This window comes from Panthera leo, chromosome D3 (genome assembly GCF_018350215.1).
Source record: "Panthera leo isolate Ple1 chromosome D3, P.leo_Ple1_pat1.1, whole genome shotgun sequence".
NCBI classification, from domain to species: domain Eukaryota; kingdom Metazoa; phylum Chordata; class Mammalia; order Carnivora; family Felidae; genus Panthera; species Panthera leo.
In genome coordinates this window covers 22,433,349-22,455,443 of record NC_056690.1, presented here as the reverse complement: position 1 = coordinate 22,455,443, position 22,095 = coordinate 22,433,349, and the positions used below count along the sequence as shown (strand labels likewise).

The following is a 22,095-nucleotide window of genomic DNA, read 5'->3' as shown; positions in this document are numbered from 1 at the left end:
CCAGACTTCAAGATGGTCAGGAGGATTAGATAAGATGATCCACCAGGGGTTAGCCTGGCATTGCACCACCAGTCAGTGTGCAATGTTAGGAATATTGTATCATCATTATTATTATTGATGCTTTCACCAGAGCAGGGAGCTGCAGAGGTGGAAATTCTGGGACGGCCCCACGCTGGTGAGCTCCTGGGTAAGATCTACAGCCTGAAAGCTGGGGAATGGGAGGTGGCAGTGGATGGCTGGAAGCCCCAGGTGGGGTGATGGAGGAGTCAGGAGGCCAAGGGTGGGAGGCGGCTGACACAGGTGGCCAGGATGGCATCCAGGAACCAGGCAGAGGTCATGGAAAAGGTGAGAAAACAGCTTGGCTGGGCAGGAATTTTCAAGAGAGGAGCAGGTGGAAACTGAAGGAGGAGGTAAATCAAGCCACCAGAACCTTTCTCCCTCTGCCCTCCCTGGAGGCTGAACCAAGTTCTAGACCTGTACTGACCAATCTGGTTGCCATGAGCCACATGGGGCTGTTAAGTATTGGGACCTTGGCTCGTCACTCTCGCGGAATAGAGATGTGCCGTAAGTGTAAAATACACGTTAAATTGTGAAGACTTAACACCCCCAGAATGAAAGATTTCATTAATTAATTTCTTACATTGATTATAATATTGGAATACTTTTTTTGAAATACTGGGATAAATAAGATATATTATTAAAATTGATTTCATCTGTTTCTTTAAAATATTTTTTATAATTTAGAATTTTTTTAAATGAATAAGTTTTATTTTTTAGGGCAGTTTTAGATTTACAGCAAAATTGAGTGGAAAGTATAGAGACGTCTCATATATTCTGTTCTCCCCACCACACGCACAGCCTCTGCCACTATGGACAGTCTCTACCAGGGTGGGACATTTGTTACAACTGATAAGCCTATACTGACACATCATTATCACCCAAAGTCCACAGTTTACATTAGGGCTTACTTCTGGTGCTGTACATTCTGTGGGTTTGGACAAATATGTAGTGACATATATTTACCATTGTGGTATCATACAGAATACTTTTACTATTTTCACTAAAAATCCTCTGTGCTCTTTTCTTTTTACTTTTTAAAAAAATGTGGCTATACCAGAAAAATTTCAATTGCATGTGTGGCTCACATTCGTGATTTGCATTCTATTTCATTTGGACAGCACTGTCCTAGAGGGATTTAAAATCTTAATTAAAAAAAAAATTGTAGCCTGGGTGGCTTAATCAGTTGAGCGTCTGACTCATGATTTTGGCTCAAGTCATGATCTCAGGGTGGTGGGATTGAGCCCCATTGTGGGCTCTGTGCTGAGCATGGAGCCTGCTTGGGATTCTCTCTCTCTCTCTCTCTCTCTCTCTGTCCTTCCCTCTCCGCTCAAATAGAAAAAAACAACATTGTAAAAAGCTAAAAGAAAGTGAAACTGACAGCCCATCTCTGGAAGGGCATGGTCTTTGTTTAAAAGCAATGACAGGGGTGCCAGGGTGGCTCAGGTGGTTAAGTGGCCGGCTTTGGCTCAGGTCATGATCTCACAGTTTGTGGGTTTGAGCCCTGCTTCAGCTTCTGTGCTGACAGCCCAGAGCCTGGAGCCTGCTTTGGATTATGTGTCTGTGTCTCTCTCTCTGCCCCTCCCCTGCTCATGCTGTCTTTCTCTTTCTCTCAAAGTAATAAATAAACATCATTTTTTTTTAATTTAAAAGCAATGACAGAAATCACAAAGGGGACAGTCGATTTGACTACATAAAAATGCAAAAATCTGTTAAACAAGACACACAACTAAGTCAGCATTTGCTAATGTGAATTTGTAAAAATAATATACAAAAATTGATATTTTTATAAAGAATGCATGTAAATTAATAAGAAAAAATAGTAAGGCACTAAGAAATGGACAAAGGACTCAACACACTGTCAGAAGAGGAAATGCACAGGGGAAATAATCCAATGGATAAATGCTCAAATTCCAGGTCATCAAAGAAATGGGTATACAAGCAATGAGATACTTTTTTTCCCCTGGCTAAATCAGCCTCAGAACAAACCAAACCACACACACACACACACACATACACACACACACACACCCATCTTTTTTTTTAAATAATCTGATAATAAAGGAAGAAGCTGGGGGCATGTGGGTGGCTCGGTCGGTTAAGTTCTGGACTTCAGCTCAGGTCATGATCTCACGGTTCGTGGGTTCAAGCCCTGGCCAGGTTCTGTGCTGACAACTTGGAGCCTGGAGCCTGCTTCGGATTCTGTGTCTCCTTCTCTCTCTGCCCATTCCCCGCTCACACTCTCTCTCTCTCTCTCAAAAATAAATAAACATTAAATTAAAAAAAAATAAATAAAGGAAGAAGCTGGTGAAATGGAGATATGTATACGTTGCTGGCAGGACTGGTAATTAATTCACCTTTTCTAGAAAACGACCTGACAATATGCATTGGATCCTTCAATAGTTTACCACTTTGTCCAATAACAATCCTAACTAACAGAAAGGATTTTTTTTTTAAGTTTTTTTTTAATGTTTGTTTATTTTTGAGAGACAAAGAGACAGAGAGTGGGGGAGGGGCAGAGAGAGAGGGAGACAGAATCTGAAGCAGGCTCCAGGCGCTGGGCTGTCTGCCCAGAGCCCGACATGGGGCTCGAACCCACAAACTGTGAGATCATGACCTGAGCTGAAGTCAGACGCTTAAACGACTGAGCCACCCAGGTGCCCAACAGAAAGGATTTTCAACTTAAAGTTATGTGTGCATTGTTAATAGGAAAATTGGAAACAATTTTTCCAGAAACCACAGTGCTTAATGTGGTTGATGAAGAGTTTATAATGACACAGAAAAAAAAATACCATGGAAGAATTTGCCAAAGATGAGACCACGTTATATATGCCATATGCTTCCAGAATAGACAACAAAATCCATTCAATAAAAGGAAGTCCAGGCAAGGAATATGTTCCCAACTTTTCCCAGTCTCCGAGAAGTGGGGAAAGTCGTATTTTTAAAATGCCACAAGTAACAAGTCACCTCCAAAGAGAAGCCTTTACTTAACAGCATTTATAGGCATTTCCCTTGGGCCGGGCCTGTTCCAAGGGCTTTGTAAATATTAGTTCAGTACTGTCCAGTAGATAAATAATGAAAGCCACATGAGTAACTTTAATTTTTTTTTTTTTTAATTTATTTGAGGGAGAGAAGGGTGCGGGGAGAGACAGAGAGAGAAAATCTTAAGCAGTGTCCACACCCAGTGCAGAGTCCTTCTCGGGGCTCAATCTCACAATCATGAGATGGTGACCTGAGCCAAAATCAAGAGTGGGACGCTTAACCGACTGAGCCACCCAGACACCCTCACAAAGGTAACTTCAAATTCTCTAGCAGCCATGTTAAAAAAATCTAATTTTAATAATGCTTTATTTAACACAGGGTAGCCAAAATATTATCATTTTGTCACCTGTAAACACGATCCATAAAGAAGATAATTATCTCATTAAAAAATAAATAGTGAGATATCTTGCATTTTTTTTGTACAAAGCCTCTGAAATACAGTGTGTATTTAGTATTTCAGCTTAGTATGTAGTATTTCATTTCAACTCTGACCAGCCACATTTCAAACGCTCAATGAGCCACATGTGGTGTTTTAGATTGAATTGTGTCCCCTCCCGAATTCGTATGCCGAAGCCCTAATCCTCAGTATCTCAGAATGTGGCCTTACCTGGAAACAGGGTCATTGTATATGTAATTAGTTTAGATGAGGTCATACTGGAGAAGGATGGGCCCCTATTTCACTGTGACTGGTGTCCTTAACAAGAGGGGAAATTTGGATACTGACATGCCCACGGGGAGAATACCATGTGAGGGTGAAGACAGAGATTGGGGTGATGCTTCTACAAGCCAAGAAATGCCAAAGATTGTGGGGAAACCATCAGAAGCCAGGGGAGATGCAGGGAACAGATTCTCCCTCAGCCCTCAGAAGGAATGAAGCCTGCTGACATTTTAATCTTGGACTTGCAGCCTCCAGAACTGTGAGAGAATAAATTTTGTTGCATAAGCCACTCAGTTTGGGGTGCTTTATTAGGGCGATCCTAGCAAACTACCACAGGTGGTTAGTGGTTGCCTTCTTGAACAGTGCGGGGTTGGTTCATGTAGTCCTCCTGGCACATTCTGAGATTGGCACTGTGATCACCCCCCTTAGGGACCAGGAAACTGAAGCTCAAGGAGCCTCTGAGGTCTCAGAGCCAGCAAGCAGCAAATCCAGGCAGGCTGGTGCCGGTCCAGGCACTCATCGCCCATGTCGTGTCCTTCTGCCTGCCGAGCTCCATGCTTCCAGGTTACCCTCAAGTCCTGTCATGCTAACAGGGGCAGATGTCCTCCCCCTGACCCTGTAGCACTATGCCACCTCCTCAAACGTCATCTACTGGCTGGTTGTGGAGCACTTTCATTCTTTTTTTTTTTTTTAAAGAATTTTCATATTCTTTATTCATATATAATATATTTAAGTTTATTTATTTACTTAGAGAGAGAGAGAGCAGGGGAGGGGCAGAGAGACAATCCCAAGCAGGCTTCGCACTGACAGTGCCGAGCCAGACTTGGGGCTGGAACCCCCAAACCGTGAGATCATGACCCGAAATCAAGAGTCAGACGCTGAACCCACTTAGCCACCCAGACGCCCTGGAGGACTTTCATTCTAACCATCTGGGTTCCAGTGCTTTGAGGGACAGATAATTCCCCTCTTCCATGGTGTGCCTGTCTCCCCCTGCCTTCTCAAGCTCATTCCCTTGGTCCCCCCTGACCCATGGGCTGAGAAGCTAAACCACAATGATGGTATCATCATGGTATGTAACCCGAATCCCACACCTCCTGACCACTCACTGCACTTCCTCTCCCACCCACCTTCTGGGTGCTCTGGAAACTCCTGGCATCTCTCAGGGGCCATAAGTGCTCTGCTTGCAGTCCTAATTCAAGCCTGAAATCTACCAACTGAAGGAAGTTCTGTGGGAGTGAATGGCATCTCTGTTGTTGGAGTGGGATCATTCTTTGCAGGAGCCCCTGCCTGCTCTGCCCCTCCACATCATGGCTAAATCAGTCCTACCCTTCAGACCTGTTGGCTGGACAGATGCCACTGAATGTCTCTCCAAATATGTAGGATGTGGCTTGGGTTACCCTAGGTGCAGAGTTTGGAAAGGAGTATCTACCTGACACAGATGCCCAGGGCAGGTGTGGCCTCATGCTTGAGCCTGCTTGGGAAGTGGAGATTAGGCTTTACAGCAGCTGGGGGAGAGTTCTGTTGGCTCCCACCACCAACTCAGGATGACCCCAGGAAAAGGTGGGGTCTGGTGTGGCCACATATCCTCTACGCTCTAACTCTAAGAAGGGGGGTAGTCACAAGGGTCTGGGAGAGGGAGGGGTGGGCAGTGGGAGCCTGACCAATAACCCTAAAGACCTGGGACCAGGGAGGAAAAACATGGGTTAGGGGTCTGGGACCACAACTGCATTTCTATCTTTCTTCCCTCACAAAAGCCAGGAGGTCTCTGGCCTTTCCCAAGCCACAGAACATCAGGTAGGGAGTGTATAGAGCTATCTCTCTCTCCCCTTGCTGCTCTCTCCTGCCATAGGGCCTTTGCACACGCCATTCTCTCAACTTGAATACTCTTTCCTTGCCTCCTCTTCCTGCACTGCCTCATTAGTGCTGCCTCAACTTCTCTGATCCCCAGTTAAATGCTCAGAACCGTGATCCTCTATTCCAGAATATTGTTCTCATTAGACATTCCTTGGTTCGACTATTTGACTCACCCCCTTAACTGTCAGCCCCATGAAGGCACAGGCCATATTTGTTGTGCTCACCATTGGACCCATGTGCTCATTTACATGGGCAGCAACTGAGAGGCTAGTAAGACCCAGAGCTAGGATTTGAACCCTTATTTGTCTGTACCCAAGGCCTGGATCTTTAAACACTACCTGTCTTGGATCCCTGAAGATAGATTGTTTTAGTAAAGACATAAGCAAGAACTCTGCACTAGGGGGGTCCTGAAATGTCCCCCAGAAGAGATGGTCTTTGGGCTGGGCCTCTAAGGTGGGAACGGGAAGAAGACATTCTGGGTAGAGACGAAGAAACTCATAGAGGTAAGAGAGGGGAGAGGGGCCATGAGGGCAGGGACTTCAAAAAGATTGAGGTCAGGTCATGAAAGAACTTCAGGCCATGCTGGGGACTTTGGGCCATGCCTTGTCGTTGGTGGGGAGCCTTTGAAAGTTTAGAGGGGTCCCTGGGTGGCTCTTGATTTTGGCTCAGGTTATGATCTCATGGTTATGAAATCAAGTCCTGCATCAGGCTCTGTGCTGGGCAAGGAGCCCAAGATTCTCTCTCTCCCAGGGCACCTGGGTGGCTCGGTTGAGCGTCCAACTTTGGTTCGGGTCATGATCTCGCAGTTCATGAGTTTGAGCCCCACATCAGGCTCACTGCTATCAGTGTGTCAGCACAGAGCCCACTTTGGATCATCTCTCCTCCTCTTTCTGCCCCTCCCCTGCTTGCACTCTCCCCAAAATAAATAAATACTAAAAGGAAAAGATTGTCTCTCTCCCTCTCCCTCTGCCCCACTCTGAAGAAAGAAAGGAAGGAAGGAAGGAAGGAAGGAAGGAAGGAAGGAAGGAAGGAAGGAAAAAAGAAAGTGATAGCTTTAGAGGCAGAAACTGATGATTCTCCCTGTGCCAGGAAGATAACCCTGGGCCCAAGTGAAGAATGACAGAGCAGATGTTCAGAGCAGGAAACTGGTCAGGAGGCTATTGCATAAATTCATGGTGGATGTGGGAGAGGAAACAGAGAGCAAACAGTGATCAGGGACAGGTCAGAGTCTCACCTCTATCCCAAACCGGCACCCTGTTGGCAAACTTGCTTGGGGAATATGAAGGCTGAAAGTTGCTCAGTGCCTGACTGGTCTGTGGGAGTTATACTCTACCTGTAAATTACCAACTCATTACAAGTGGTAATTTTGAGCACTTCAAATACTTTGAACAGCAAAGGCAGAAATCCAATGATTCTCAAAATTGCTACAATAATACTTAAGCTTGTTCCTAAATATTCCACTTGAACTTCATTTGTTTATTGGTTATTTCTATACTTCTTTCATACCTTCCTACAACATAACCACAGGATTACAGCTCTATAATTTGACATCTCTGCTGAATTTCAATGTTACACTTTAATTATTTTGTTGGAGTTGTAATTTGAATAGGCCCAAGTGAAAATGTAAATACTTCTTGGTGTCACAGTTCTGAGTTACAAGCCAATTAACTGGACTAGGGGAGCACGGAATCTGGGGTTTTCTCCCAAGGGGATTAAAGCCAGACTGAATTGACTGTCTATAAACTTTACTTTTTACCTCAGTCAGACTTAAAGTTCACACCTTTTACACACGGTTCACTTGTTTGTTTACAACTTAAAGTGCCCTTCCTTTCTCCAAAATGGCTTTTTATGCTTTTCTGTTATTATGAATCATTGGTCTGATTTGCTTTTTAAATATTCTGCTTCATTGGTTGAGCTATTTGGAGGTGTCCTCTCCAAGGAGATAAAGGATCAGTTTGGCTCAGGGGCCCCCCCTCCCTTGGGAAGATTTCATGATGTCATCATGTTATATAGTACTGCCCAATAGAATTTTCCCCAATGATGGACATGTCCTATGTCCACGCCGTCTAACTTGGTAATGCCAAGGAGCAACAAAGCCAGACACTAACTAGTTAAGGCAAACAAAATTCTTGTATTTTTAGGGAGGTAGTGGTGCTAATTGGAGTAAGCATCCTCCCTCCCATTCACTCCCACCCCCCAACTTAGGCTTTTACCCTCCCACAGGAACTGGGAGCAGGATCAAAAGTCATCTTCTTGAATGTTTGACTTTGAAAGAGATGGCTTTCAGGTCCTTGATGCAATAGTTTTGGGTGGTAGATGATTTACCTCTCACAGGGGTAGAGAAAGGATTTATAATTGCAAGCTTGTCAGTGGGCATTTTAAGGGAATTGGGGCAATCCTAGGAACATGGGCACAAGCAGCTAGAAGCCATGCTGAACTTGGTCAAGGATAAAGTCTTTGCAGCAGCCACTAACCACATGTGGCTACCGAGTCCTTGAAATATGGCTAATGAACTGAAGAACTGAATTTTTTATTTTAGTTGTTTAAATTTAAATCGTGGCTGATTACCACTGTATTGGACCGCACAGTCTTGGAACATACTATTGACGCATCCTTCTTCTTGGTTATTGTGTGTGGCCCCTTCTTTGACCCCCTTCTCACCTATTATAAAGTCTGACTTTATAAAGTTGGTCAGCCCTTCTGTTCTTTATGTAGTTCTTTATTTTTCCATGACTATGTGGCCAACTCGTATCTCCCATGGATTTTATTTCTTTGCATGTGTATTGCTTATATATTTGAGATGAAGGAATCCACAAGTGTTATTTTATTTTTATTTACTTATTGTTTTTTGAGTAAACTCTCTCCCAATGTGGGGCTCAAACTCACAACCCTGAGATCAAGAGTCACATGCTCTACCCACTGAGCCAACCAGGTGCCCCCACAAATGTTATTTTTAAAAAATTTCTTATTGGAGTAAAATTTGCATAACATAAAATTAACTAATTTAAAGTGTGCCATTCAGTGGCATTATTTGTCAAAATGTTGTCCAACCACTACCTCTACCTAGTTCCAAAACATTTCATCAACCCAAAAGGAGAAACTCTATTAAATTTTTTTAATGTTTATTTATTTTTGAGAGAGAGAGAGAGAGAGAGCAAGCACAACTGGGGAGGGGCAGAGAGAGAGGGAGACAGAATCCTAAACAGGCTCTAGGCTCTGAGCTGTCAGTACAGAACCTGACGCGGGGCTTGAACCCACAAACCGTGAGATCATGACCTGAGCCGAAGTCGGATGTTTAACTGACTGAGCCACCCAGGTGTGGAGAACCCCCATTAAACAATCACTGCCCATTTCCCACCTTTCCCCAGCTTCTGGCAACCACCAATATGCTTTCTGTCTCTGGATTTACCTATTCTGGATAATTCACATTCAATGCATCATACAATATGTGATCTTTTGTGTGTGGCTTTGTTCACTTAGCACAATGTTTTCAGGGGTCATCCATGTTATAATGTGTATCAGTACTTCATTCCTTTTTATGAATGAATACTATTCTATTGTGTAGATATACCCATTGTATTTATCCATTCATCTATTGATGGACTCTTGGTTGTTTTTACCTTTTAGCTATTGTGAATAGTGCTGCTGTGAACCTGGGTGTACAAGTCTTTGTTTGAACCCCTGTTTTTCTAAAACAATTTTTTAAATGTTTATCTATTTTTGAGAGAGTGAGAGAGACAGAGCAGTAGCAAGGGCGGGGCAGAGAGAAAGGGAGACACAGAATCCAAAGCAGGCTCCAGGCTCTGAGCTGTCAGCAGAGCCCAATGCAGGGCTCAAACTCACGAACCATGAGATTGTGACCTGAACTGAAGTCAGACGCTTAACCGACTGAGCCACCCAGGCGCCCCTGAACCCCTGTTTTTCAAGTGTTGTGGGTATCTACCTAGGAGTAGAATTGCTAGGTCATATGACAATTCTATGTTTAAATTTTGATGAACACAGGGGCGCCTGGGTGGCTCAGTCGGTTAAGCAGCCAACTTTGGCTCAGGTCATGATCTCACAGTCTATGGGTTTGAGCCCTGCATCAGGCTCTGTGCTGACAGCTCAGAGCCTGGTGCTCATTTTGGATTTTGTGTCTCCTTCTTTCTCTGTCCCTCCTCCACTCACTCTCTGTCTCTCTGTCTCTCGGTCTCTCTCAAAAATAAACAAACATTAAAAATTTTTTTTTTAATTTTGAGGAACACAATTTTTTTTTTTCTTAAAGGCAGAAGCACAAAGAGCCCAGGACTCTGGAGTCCCTGCTCTCCCCAACCCCAGATGTCCCATCTGGGAAGTGTCAGCACATAGGCCCCGTGGGGCCTGGCCATCTCCTCTGGACAGGACATGCTCAGTGGGAAGGCATAGAGAGACAGGAAAAGAGGGTCTTTGGAATAGAAAGTTAAGCCCAAGTGTAGGGCAGGATTGAGGAGACAGAAAGAGAGACAAAAGGATGAGTAGGGACCCTTTAGAAGAGGCAGGAGCTGTAGAATGAGCATCAAGGCCTTGGAAGAGCCTTGTGAGTGGAGCCACACCAAAGCCTCCCCAGTCCTTGGCAGGGGGACTAGTTTTCTGAAGCCTGAACTCTGGAAGGCTCAGCCCCTAGGCCTGTTCTGGTGGTGAGGCTGGTCGAACATCCATTGCTTGTTGAGTTCAGGTTGCAGGACATGGGGGGCTTCTGCTCACAGAGGCTGCCTTTGGCTGACAGCCTGAAGCCCAGGCCCAGGAGACCATGGGTGTGACAGGAGCCCCTGGGGTTATGGTGCAGAAGACGAGCCTCTTAGCAGAGCATCCCAGAAATTCATCAGAGCCCTACGCACAGCAGAGGAGGAGGAACTTGGCATCGTTTATTCATTCAGCAAGCAACAGCTCCACGCCCTGCACTGGCCCAGTGCTGGAGACGGTCAGTGGAAACTGTGGACGGGAAACATTAGGAGCTCCTGCATGTACTGCCAACCCTCAGCTGCCTACAATAGGTCCTTCAGGCCAGGAGCCCACCCAGGTCTTGGCCAAGGGCCATGTGTGCTCCCAGAAGAAGACCTCTAGGCTTCCTTTCCTCTCTGCCCCTAAGGTACACTAGCAGCCTCTTATATGGCTACAGGGTGGTGGTGTCCTGGAGGCCTGGGGTGAGTGGACAATCCCAGGCCTGGCCAGGGCAGCAGGGGTGGGGGGGACATGCACTGCACAAGGGGGCTTCTTACCCTGCTGCCAGAGTCATTGCCTCATGGCCAAGATTGCACTGACCCCAGAATGGGGGATGTTCTGAGAGCCGGATAGTTCGCAGGCCTAATGCCCAGCATCCAGAGCCCAAGTGGGTGGCTGCAGTCTGCGTTACCACTCCATGAAATTTGTTGAGTTGGAATAGATGCAAGATCATTTACTAAGGATGATTCTCCCAGGTCTGGAGGGGCACTCACCACCCAGAGCAAAGAGTCTATGGAAAGATGTGTAAGTTCACAAGCTAATGGCAGTGGAAACCAATGGGCACTGAATCAGCCCAGGCTGGACGGGGCCACAGAGAACACAAGACACGTGCCCCGGATCTGGCGAGCAGTCCCTGCAGGGGGGAATGGGGGACGGCTCTCTAATGGCCTGAGGAGAGCAGGTGTTTTGAGCTATTGGCTGAATTAAGAGAAGAAAGTCCAGGAACAGGGTAAGTGAGAAGGTAAAATTCAGGGGCAGATATAAGGGGGGTCACTGAGTCCTATGTGCAAGAGATCAGGGTCAGGGTTGGCCACACTAGGACGCCAGCAGCCAGCTGAGGGGAGATGGTGGAGGGCACCGGAGTACACTGGGAGATCAGAGCTGGGGTAAATAACAGAGGGACTTTTGGGCTAGCCAGGGGGAGAACAGCAGGAGAGATGAAGCTGTCTGGGCAAGGCTTGTGGGACAGGTGCATGTAGGTCTCTAACACTTGTTATCAGCACCCATTAGTAGCTGCTGTTCCCCACCCACTTGCTCTGTGCCTGTGGCTCTCATTTCTCCTCATAGCAGCCACTCTAAGTACTGTTGGCTTCCCCACTTTCCAGTGAAGAAACAGCCTCAGAGAGATCTGATTAAGGTCAGACAAGTGCCAGAAAAAGGACTTGAACTTGGGTCTGCCTTATCTCACAGACTGTGCCCTATTTTCGAAAAGATGCTCAACATCACTAGTCATTAGCAATGTAAATTAAAACCACAGAAACATAACCACGTACCTTCTAGAGTAGCTACACCAGAATAACTAGTAATATCAAGGCCCTGGATGTGGAGCAAATGGAGCACTCAAACACTCTGGTGGGAATGCAAAGTGATGCAAAACAGTTGGCCAGTTTCCTACAACATTAAACATACCCCAACAAGCAGCTCAGCGGTGATCCCACCCCTGGGCATTTACCCTGGATCGATGAAGACAGGATCACACAAAAACCTGACACAAATGCACCTAGCAGTTTCATTAGTCATTGCTCCAAACTGGAAGTGCAGCTAGTCTTCAACTGGGAAATGGATAAACACTCTGTGGTGCATCGGCACAACAGAATATTACTCAGCCACAAAAAGGAACCAACCACATGCAACAACACAGATGAATCTCTGGGCAGTATGCCGAGTGAAGAAAGCCAGCTCCAAAAGGCCACATACTGTATGATGCCATCCGCATGGCATTTTGGAAAAGTCAACTGCAGCATTACAGAACAGATCAGCAGTTGTCAGGGCTGGGCTGGGGGAGGGGATCAGCAGTTGTCAGGGCTGGACTGGGGGAGGGGTTGACCACAAAGGTGATGAGGGAACATAAGGCAAGCTGAGGACAAAGCACAAGCTAGTGAACACCACCCCCTTCCCCCCACCCCATGAGATATGTGTGATGTTCCTCAGGCACTCCTGGCTGCCCTAAAGCTAAGAGGCGAAAACAAATGGTTAACTGATCGAGATCACAGTCACATAGGACCTGAGTCTCTGTCAGTTTACAAATGTATTAGTAAATTACAAGAAAAGGCAATCTTATCAATAGCCTTATCTCCAGAAACCTATAGACTCAGTTTCCTAGAGCCCCAACATCACCCTCCCCTCCATAGTGTTGTGGGGAACAAAGACAAGAAGGAAATGGTAGGTAAAATTAAATTTCTTTATAACCTGTTGCTCATTGAATTAAGGCATATACAGAGTATAACATTTCTCCAGCATTCCCTACTGTCTTTCTCTTTTTTAAGTTTATTTATTTATTTTGAGAGACAGAGAGAGAGAGAGAGAGAGAGAGAGACAGAGGAAGAGAACAAGTCGGGGAGGGGCAGAGAGGGAGAGAATCCCAAGCAGGCACTGTCAGCATGCAGAGCCCTGTGTGGGGCAGAGAGCCTGATATGAGGCTGGAACTCTAGCTGGAGCCCAAGGCAGGACTCCAACTCGCAAACCATGAGATCATGACCTCAACTGAAGTCAGCCGCTTGCTTAACTGACTGAGCCACCCAGGTGCCCCAACTGCCTACTGTCTTAATGTTAATGTCTTACTAAAGGGAAAACAACCTTACCGGAACAATAACAAAGCCTCCATTATCTTAGAAGCATATGAAAGTCCTTTCACAGGCCTCCCTTTTGCCTTTACCTCCCCCAACTCCATAGTATGTGATCAGTCACTCCTCACAACCCCAGTGAAGCCCTTTCTGCCCAGGGATCCTGTCCCTGTGCTTCAATAAAAATCACCTTTTTGCACCAAAGATGTCTCAAGAATTCTTTCTTGGCCATCAGCTCCAGACCCCCACCACTCCAAAACCTCTCAAAGGGATAGCAGGAGGGAATTTGGGGGGTGATGGAGCTGCTATGTGTCCTGATTGTGGCAGTGGTTATGGGACTGTATGCGTTTGTCAAAGCTCCCAGGATTGTATGATAAAAAGAAAGAGTCTCACAGGTATAAATTACTAAGTACATGCCCTCACTCTGACTCAGCACTGCCTGCTGGAGAGAAAATTTGTACAGGGGGAGAAAGGCAGGCCTTCTAGGTGAGGAGACAGCTTGAACAAAGACAGAGATTTGGGGCAGGGGAGGGTGAGCCTGGAGTGGAGGCTTTGGATGGGGGGACAGTGGGAGAGGAGGCAGGTGGGGACAGCTGTGGACGTGTCCATTATCTGGCCAATGGCTCTGGCCTTCGGCCCACGTTTCAAGAAGACTGTAGCAAGGGCAGATGCTAGAAGCAGATGGGGTGATGGGTGGGATATGGCAGATCATGGGAAACCCCTCGACCCTTGCCTTGGCTCCCCAGTGCCCTCCCCTCCCCCACTAAGCTGCAGCCCACATGGCACCTCCAGCTAACCTCCCTCAACCACCTCCCCTCCCTGCCAACCCCAGTTCCTTGGTGCCGTCTGTGCGAGATAACATGGTAGAATCATGGAGGATGGTAGGAACCAGCCAATCAGGAATCAGCTGAGTAAACTTGCTACCAAAATTCTGGGACAGATTGTTGAGTAGGGGTGGATTATGGTGAGCCCTTAAAAATGAAGGCAATGACCCCTAGGAGCCTATGTGGGGTCACTAAGAAAGACCTGTTGAATGCCCACATTTCTGTATTTGCACAGGTGGCCATATTTGGCCATGTTTGCCAAGTGGCCAATGAAAGAAGTAGTTTGGCTGGCTACCATACTGACAGCAAGCGGGGACAATGTGTGTGAGTAGTGGAATGCTTAGGCCAGAATCTCTGTTGAGATCTAACCTAATGCGCCCGTGGGACCTGACATCAGCTCAGTCCGAGGCTGAGTCTAAAACCTTAATGAAGGGGCGCCTGCGTGGCTCAGTCAGTTAAGCCTCCGACTTCAGCTTGGGTCACAATCTCACGGTTGGTGAGTCTGAGCCCTGTGTCGGGCTGTGCGCTGACAGTGCAGAGCCTGCTTGCGATTCTGTCTCTCTCCCTCTCTCTCTCTCTGCCCCTCCCCTATTTGTGCACTTGTGCTCTCTCAAAATAAATACATAAACTGAAAATAAAATAAAATAAAATCTTAAGGGAGAGTTTAGATGGAGAACCAGACAATGAAGACATTCTCAGATGCCCTAACACTGGAATGGAAAGTTTATGAGTCAAAATTTCTTTCTAGATGGGGAAAGCTCTAAGGTTGAATTCCTTTTTTAAAAATATTTATTTATTTTGGGCAAAATGCCAGTGGGGGAGGGGCAGAGAGAGGGGGACAGAGGATCTGAAGCGGGCTCTAACGTTGACAGGTTGACAGCAGTCAGCCCTATGTGGGGCCCGAACTCAGGAACCATGAGATATGACCTGAGCCAAAGTTGGAAGCTAAGCCCACTGAGCCACCCAGGTGCCCCTGAGGCTGAATTTCAATTCAGAGTGGTGATTGCTGTATTGCCTTGTCTTCTGTATTAACTGTATCAACCTTGTCTTCTATTTTCTATATTCTGATGCTCTGACATCTGGGGCCTTGCTGACCCCGGGAGGAACTGTGTCTCCCAGGGATAGCCAGTTCCTAGAGACAGCAAACAACTCACCCAGGATTGCGCTTTTCAAATGCAAACCAACTAATACAGAGCCTACACTCCAACCACCTCCAGTGCTGGCTCTAGCACTTAGGGCCACACTATTTCCTTGCCCTGATCACCCTATTACCTAGGGCAGTCCCTATGCCCCAGAGCCTGCTGACATTATGCAAACTAGCTAATCCTAATGATTTCCCTGCCACACCCATTCCTTCCAGGGAAAACCATAACTAAAACTCCCGCCCTGTTCCTCTCCCCCTCTACCTCATGAGGAACCCTGACGTTTCTTCCATTTGTCGATTTCTCCATGTGGCTCTCTGTGGCTTGGCATCTCCATCTCCTCCTCTTGGGAACTGTGAGTAATAAATTATCTTTTCAACGGCAATTCTTTCCAGATCTGTTGGTCTTACTATACCTCAAGTGTTAGAACAGTAACTCATGACTTGGTATTGGCTCATAGAAAAGAGCCTAGAGTTTTCACTGAGCCTGAGGTCCCAGGAGGATAGAGTGTTTTGGTTGCTTCGCTGTGGCTGTCTGGCCACCGGGACACGGTCCCAGCAGTGACACGGTCCTAAGACGCAGACCCACTGTGACAGATGGGCTGGGAGCAGCTGTTGTAGGATTCCCATCCCTGGGGAGGTTGGAGGGGGTCTGGCCAGGGAAGGCTGTGAATTCACTGTGGACCCAGAGATCAAAGGGGAGCCTGTGGGAGCCACAAGGTTTGCCCAGGACCTCTCCGTCTTCTTCACAAAGGTTTGGTCAGTGAGCAGCACCTCCACAGTGGAGTTGATGTGTTTGGAATGAACTAGGCTGTAAGTGTTATCAAACCTCAAGACATCTGCATTGAGAGACAGACATTCAGACAGGGTGACCCACCCAGGACCTCATCCTCCATGGTGTAAATCCTTGTACCAGGACCCAGACCAGGGAGCCATTGTCATGACTGAGAGCCTGAAGCCGGCTATACATTGTATCCACCGGAGCCAGGGGCCCCCACGTGGCAAAGCCTGGATGCACCTTGAGGCGCCTGCCTCCAGCCCCCCAGCTCCTAGTGGAGCTGTTCGCTGCCAATACTGACAGATGCCAGCCTTGAGGCAGGCGAGGCTCCCGTCCTCAGGTACCAGGTGGGCTTTGTAGCGCCGGATGGGGAGCACCTCCACCATCTCCCCCGCCCGCTTCCGCTCACCCGTCTTGGTCTTCAGGAAAACCCCGAAGCCGATGTCTGCCCCATGTGATGCGAACTGCCACCTGCAGGGGACAGGGCCCTATTAATGACCACCCGCTGGGGCTCTGGGCCGCTCCCAGCCGGGCCCAGGTGTGGAGTGGCCGCCATCCCTACCTGAGCACACAGCCCGGGAACAGGATTTCGTTCTCCAGCTGCACGAAGGAGCCTCGGGCCACCGTCATCTTGTGCTCATACTGCATCCTCACCTGGTTGCGCAGGTAGTAGCTCTTGGGCACCTCACTCCCATAGTTGATCTGTGGGTGAGGGCTGCTGAGTGAGCACTGACCCCAGCCATCAGCCCTCCCTTCTCACCCTCTGGGCACGGGGTACCTTGGTCAGGCACTTGGGGTTGCCATCAGGATCAGTCATGGTCCCCCCAAACTCCACGGGCAGCTGCTCAGGGCTGATGAACTTTGGCAGCTCCTGCTTCCATTGCCTGTGGGAGGAGGAGAGGGGACCTGTGGGGTCTCAGGAAGGCTTGAAAGAGGCAAGAGACGCCAAGCCCAGTGCTTTCCTGTGGCATACTGCTTCCTATCCCTGGCATGCTTCTGGTGCCCTTAGGGGAAGAAGCTAAGAGACTGTAGATCTAGGCTGGGGGTTTACCATATGCACCTGTGTTGACCAGTTCCTGCCCCCAGGCCTGCCCCTCTAGACCCAGCACCCTGCCCTCATCTGTCCAGGTGTTGGCCCCTTGGCCATCTTAGTAGGGACTCAGACTAGCGCCTCGTGGAACCCAAAGCCGAGGAGGGGCTATCTCTGACCTGGGCTTCCTTTCCCTTAGAAACTGAACTTCCAATCAGCCTCTCCCCTCAGCATCTACAGCTCCAGCACCCCCAGAACTGGGGACAAGCTTGTGTCAGTTCTCCCACAAGCTGCTCTGAGATAGCCAATGGTGGTCCATAGACAAAGGAATGTTATTGTAGGAACAAAGTAGAAGAAAGCAGAGGTAGGGTCACCTGGGTGGCACAGTCAGTTAAGCATCTGACTCTTGATTTCGGCTCAGGTAATCATCTCATGGTTCATGAGTTCAAGTCCCACACTGGGCACCTCGCTGACGGTTCAGAGCCTGCTTGGGATTCTCTCTCTCTCCCTCCCTCTCTGCCCCTCCCTCATGCTCATGTGGTCTCTCTCTCTCAAAACAAACTTAAAAAAAAAAAAGCAGAGGAAAGTATCTAACGTATCCTACAATAGGTATGAACTACTGAAACATAAAAGCAATGGAGAAACCAAAGGAAAAGCCCCATGAATGTAACATAACACAAAGTCAAAAGCCAAAGATAGCAGGAAAACTACAAACTGGGGAACATGCCACAAATATGACAGAAAAGGTCAATGCACTTAATAAGTAAAGAGCACTTATAAATCAATAGCAAAAATACTTTTCTAGAAAATGGGCAAGAGATACCAGGAGGCAATAAATAAACAAAAAATTAAAACATCAATTAGCATAAAGAAAAATTCTTACCACACCAGTGATAAAAGAAACCCAATGCAGTCCCTTAGATTCAGAGCAAGAATGTCATCACACATCATGTAGCCTCTGGGAAACTCTGGTGTATATACATGAGAGGATGAGAGTGAAAAAGGCAAATAACATCTAGATATTATTATGAAAATAGTTTAGACCTTGAGGGCCCCCTGAAAGGGTCTTGGGAGCCCTCAGGGTTCCAGGACCACACTTTGAGAACTACTGGTTCAGACTGTGAATGACTTAAAATACATAAGGAGGAGGGACACCTGGGTAATTCAGTTGGTTAAGGGTCTGACTCTTGATTTTGGCTCAGGTCATGATCTCATGGTTCATGGGATCGAGCCCCGCACTGGACTCTGCGTTGACAGCAACACAGATCTTGCTTGGGATTCTCTCTCTCCCTCTCTCTCTGCCCCTCCCCTACTTGTGCATGCACACACACTCTCTCTCTAAAATTAATAAATAAACTTAAAAAAAAAACCATAAGGTGGATAACCCAAAAGGTCACATCTCCACAGTCACCAACCTGTGACTTTGAGCCATTCCCTTCTCTGTTAGAGTGCAGTTTTCTTACCTCTCAGTTAAGGCAGCCCATGACCCAGTGGCCCCACCTCTTGAGATCCACCTGAGAAAAACACTCACACATTTGTGTAAGGAAAGTGTGTAGGTTTTCCACATTGAAGAGTTCATAATAATGAAACATTGGAAACAACCTGAATGTCCACCCCTAGTGGGCTGGTTATGTAAATGCTGACCCCTCTACCCTGTGAAATACTATACAATCATTAAAAAGGACAAGTTGTATTAAAACATTCTCAGATGGACAAATCTGGAAGCCATATGTATTATCTAATAAAAAGAGCAAGTTGCAGAATAATTCTTATAATATATTAAATCATGTGTTCTTGGTATTTCTATTTTATTATATTGTTTATATTCTATCTATACTCTTAAAAATTTTTTTAAAGTTTTTTTTTTTTTGAAAGAGAGATCGAGTGCGAGTGGGGGAGGGGCAGAGAGAGAGGGAGACACAGATTAGAGGCAGGCTCCAGGCTCTGAGCTGTCAGCACAGAGCCTGACATGGGACTCAAACTCACGAACCACGAGATCATGACCTGAGCTGAAATCAGACGCTTAACCAACTGAACCACCCAGGTACTCCTATTCTATGTTATATTTTGTATATTTATATGCATATTTCTGTGTGTATGCATGGAAATGTATTGAAAAGAGTCTGCAAGATACACAGAAACTGGTGACAATGGTTATTTTGGGGGGCTCAGGAGGCTTCAATGTTATCAGAAAGGTTTGGATTTTTTATAATGAGAATATTTTCAGATATCCCTGTATAATTAAACTTTATTTTTTTTAAATGTTTTTTTTTAATGTTTATTTATTTTTGACAGAGAGACAGAGCATGAGCAGGGGAGGGGCAGAGAGAGAGGGAGACACAGAATCTGAAGCAGGCTCCAGGCTCTGAGCTGGCAGCACAGAGCCCGACGCAGGGCTCGAACTCACAGACTGCGAGATCATGACCTGAGCCGAAGTCGGACGCTCAACCAACTGAGCCACCCAGGTGCCCCATAAACTTAAAAAAAATAATAATAACGTGACAATAGAGCACTTCACCATTGCCATCCATTCTTCAGTCCTCAAATTTATAATTCAAGAGGTTCATGGAGCAGATGGAACCAGTTCTGTCCAACTGAAAGTCGGGCTTCCAGGAAGGGAGCATTTAAATCAATCACATAGAGTCACCCACTGGAACATTCTGCAGCCTTATAACTATACTAGAGAAGAAATCTTTTTTAAGATTAAAAAAAAGTTTTTTTTTAAGAGAGAGAGAGAGAAAGAGGGAGGGAGGGGAGCAGAGAGAGAGAGAATCCCAAACAGGCTCCACGCTGGCAGACGCAGAGCCCGATGCAGGGCTCGATCTCACAAACCCTGAGATCATGACCTGGGCTGAAATCAAGAGTCAGACTCTCAACAGACTGAGCCACCCAGGCGCCCTGGGAAAAAGAAATTTTTTAATGACTTGGAGAGAGGTTCCTGAAATTAGCAGTGAACAAAACAGTATATAATGTAGGAACTCGATTGTGTGAAAAAATAATTATATGTAAATATATAATGGTGATGGTGGGATTACAGGTTATTTCTATAACCCTCATGGTGCTTCTCTTTATCTACACTTTCCAGATTTTCCATGATAAGCGTGCCCTGATATCATAATCAGAAAAACATGGATGTTAGAAACAAATGCAAATCAGGTCTTACTTAGCAGTCCCTATAGGCTGGCAACCCAGTCCTTCGCCCCAGGGCCAACCCCAGCTGCTGCAGTGATCCCCTGGCTCTCTTGGAGCCAGAATTGTTCCTCTGGGCTCACACTCCTGCTTCTGCAGCACTTCTGCTAAGTGCCCCTGGCTGATGAGAACTGAGTGGTTTCACTTGGTCTGCAGAGCCCCAGCATTGATCACTGCATTGACTTCACATGGACCTGGTGGGCAGACAAGAGAGTCTAGTTTCTCATGAACAGACGAGGAAACTGAGACCTCAGTCACCTGTCCTGGGTTCCACCCAGCTAGTAAGAGGCATGGATGGGATTAGACTGGGTCTTTAGGACTCCAGGAGGGATTCTTTTCTGATTTGGTGGCTGTCTGAGGGGCATTGTGGGTGGAGGGAACTGTCCGAGCAAAGGCTTTGTGCTGAGAAAGTGTCATAACTTGTATAAACTAGACTACATTCAGAGGCAAGTGGCCCTCAAAGATTTACAAAAGCTGTTCATCACATATTAAGTATTCCATGCATGCTTGCTCCATTAGGGGATGGGAATTTTTGTGTACTCAGCAATAGTTGGGGTATGTGTGACCATCAAATGGCTTATATTGGCTTCCTCGCAGCAGCCAAAAGTGATTCCAGCCCTATCCTATGGAGAAGGAGTCCAAGAACTCCTGCCACATTCTCAGGGCCATGGACAAGGGGTTTCCTTTGTGTGCATTCAGATTCCTGGGATTCCAATGTATATCTCAAGAGCAAACCTCTTCCCTATCCTTTTCTCCAAACTCTTTCTCTGGGAGGATGTTAAACAATTGGCCTCTAACATCAGACTGACCTGGCTTTGCCACTTGCTGGCTGAGTGACTTTAATCAAGTGGTTTAACCTCTCTGAGCCAGTTACCTCCAATGAAAAATGGGGCTGATAATAGTATCTTCCTCACTGGGTTGTTGTGCAAAAAAAAAACAACAAACAAGCAAAACCAAAACCAGAACCAAAATAATACAAAACAACAATATATGACAATAAACAAAAATTATCTTCCTCAGCGCTTGGCACAGAATAAGTCCTCAAAAGATAGCAGTAATTATTATTACTCCTTGCGGTAGTCACCTCCAAAATGATTCCAAATGATCCACAACTCCTGGTTTTCATGGCCTTGTTCAGTCCCCTCTGACACCAAGAGGGCTGACCTGTGTAATCAAGAGGATATTGCAGGAATGATGTTGACCCTTCAGACGACTGCAGTGCTGGCTGACATCTCACCTGTAACAATGGAGACCCTGAGCCGGAACAAGTCAGCTCTACCATAATTCCTGACCACAGACACTGGGAGATAAGAAATGTTTATGGTTGTTTTAAATAAATGGCTATGTTTTGGAGTAACTTGTTATAACAGATGTAGATATAGCAATAGATACACAATACACTCCTCTTTTTACCCTTGACCTCATCCCACTCCACCCTCCATCCTCACTTTGAGCCAGAGTAGGAAGGAGTAGTCATCAGGGTGGGCAGGACAGATAGCACATCCTGGATATTATCCCAGAATGAGGATACAGATTGGGAAAGACCAAGGTCAGAGGTGCTCTGTAGTGCCAGCACCCCTCAGGCCTTCAGATCTCACCTGCCCTTAGGAGAGGACCCATTCCTGCTGGAGGAGCCAAGTCTTGGGTCAAGTCAGGCATTAGCTTTCTCCTTCTGTGAAATGGGATAATAACAAGCCAGTTTCCCAAAGCTTCAGAAAGGATTAAATGTGGATTAAATGCAGTTTGGGGTTATGTGCCAGACTCTTCCCTCAGGTCTATAGGGGCAGGGAGGGGCCCTCTTTACACCTGTAATCCCCCTCTTCAGAGCAGATTGTGGTGCTACATGGAATCTGAGGCTCAAAGAGGTCATGCAATTTGCACGACCATCATCACACAGCCAGCAAGTAGCAGAGTTGGGAGCCAGATCACACATCTGGCCCAGAGCCCATTGTCCAGGCCTGAGTGAAGGGCAGTTTGACCTAGCCTGGGAGAGGATCTT

General features: G+C 46.6%; 1 protein-coding gene across 1 annotated transcript; it reads right to left on the bottom strand.

Moving 5' to 3' along the window:
• Positions 1–123: 123 nt before the first annotated feature.
• Positions 124–17,024, bottom strand: LOC122204054 (putative SEC14-like protein 6). The gene is made up of 6 exons (XM_042911220.1): positions 16,987–17,024; positions 16,656–16,761; positions 16,440–16,579; positions 16,179–16,348; positions 15,833–15,938; positions 124–208 (listed from the first exon to the last, which is right to left on the bottom strand). The coding sequence occupies exons 1-6, from the start codon at positions 17,022–17,024 to the stop codon at positions 124–126; spliced, it is 645 nt and encodes a 214-aa protein (XP_042767154.1).
• Positions 17,025–22,095: the final 5,071 nt, after the last annotated feature.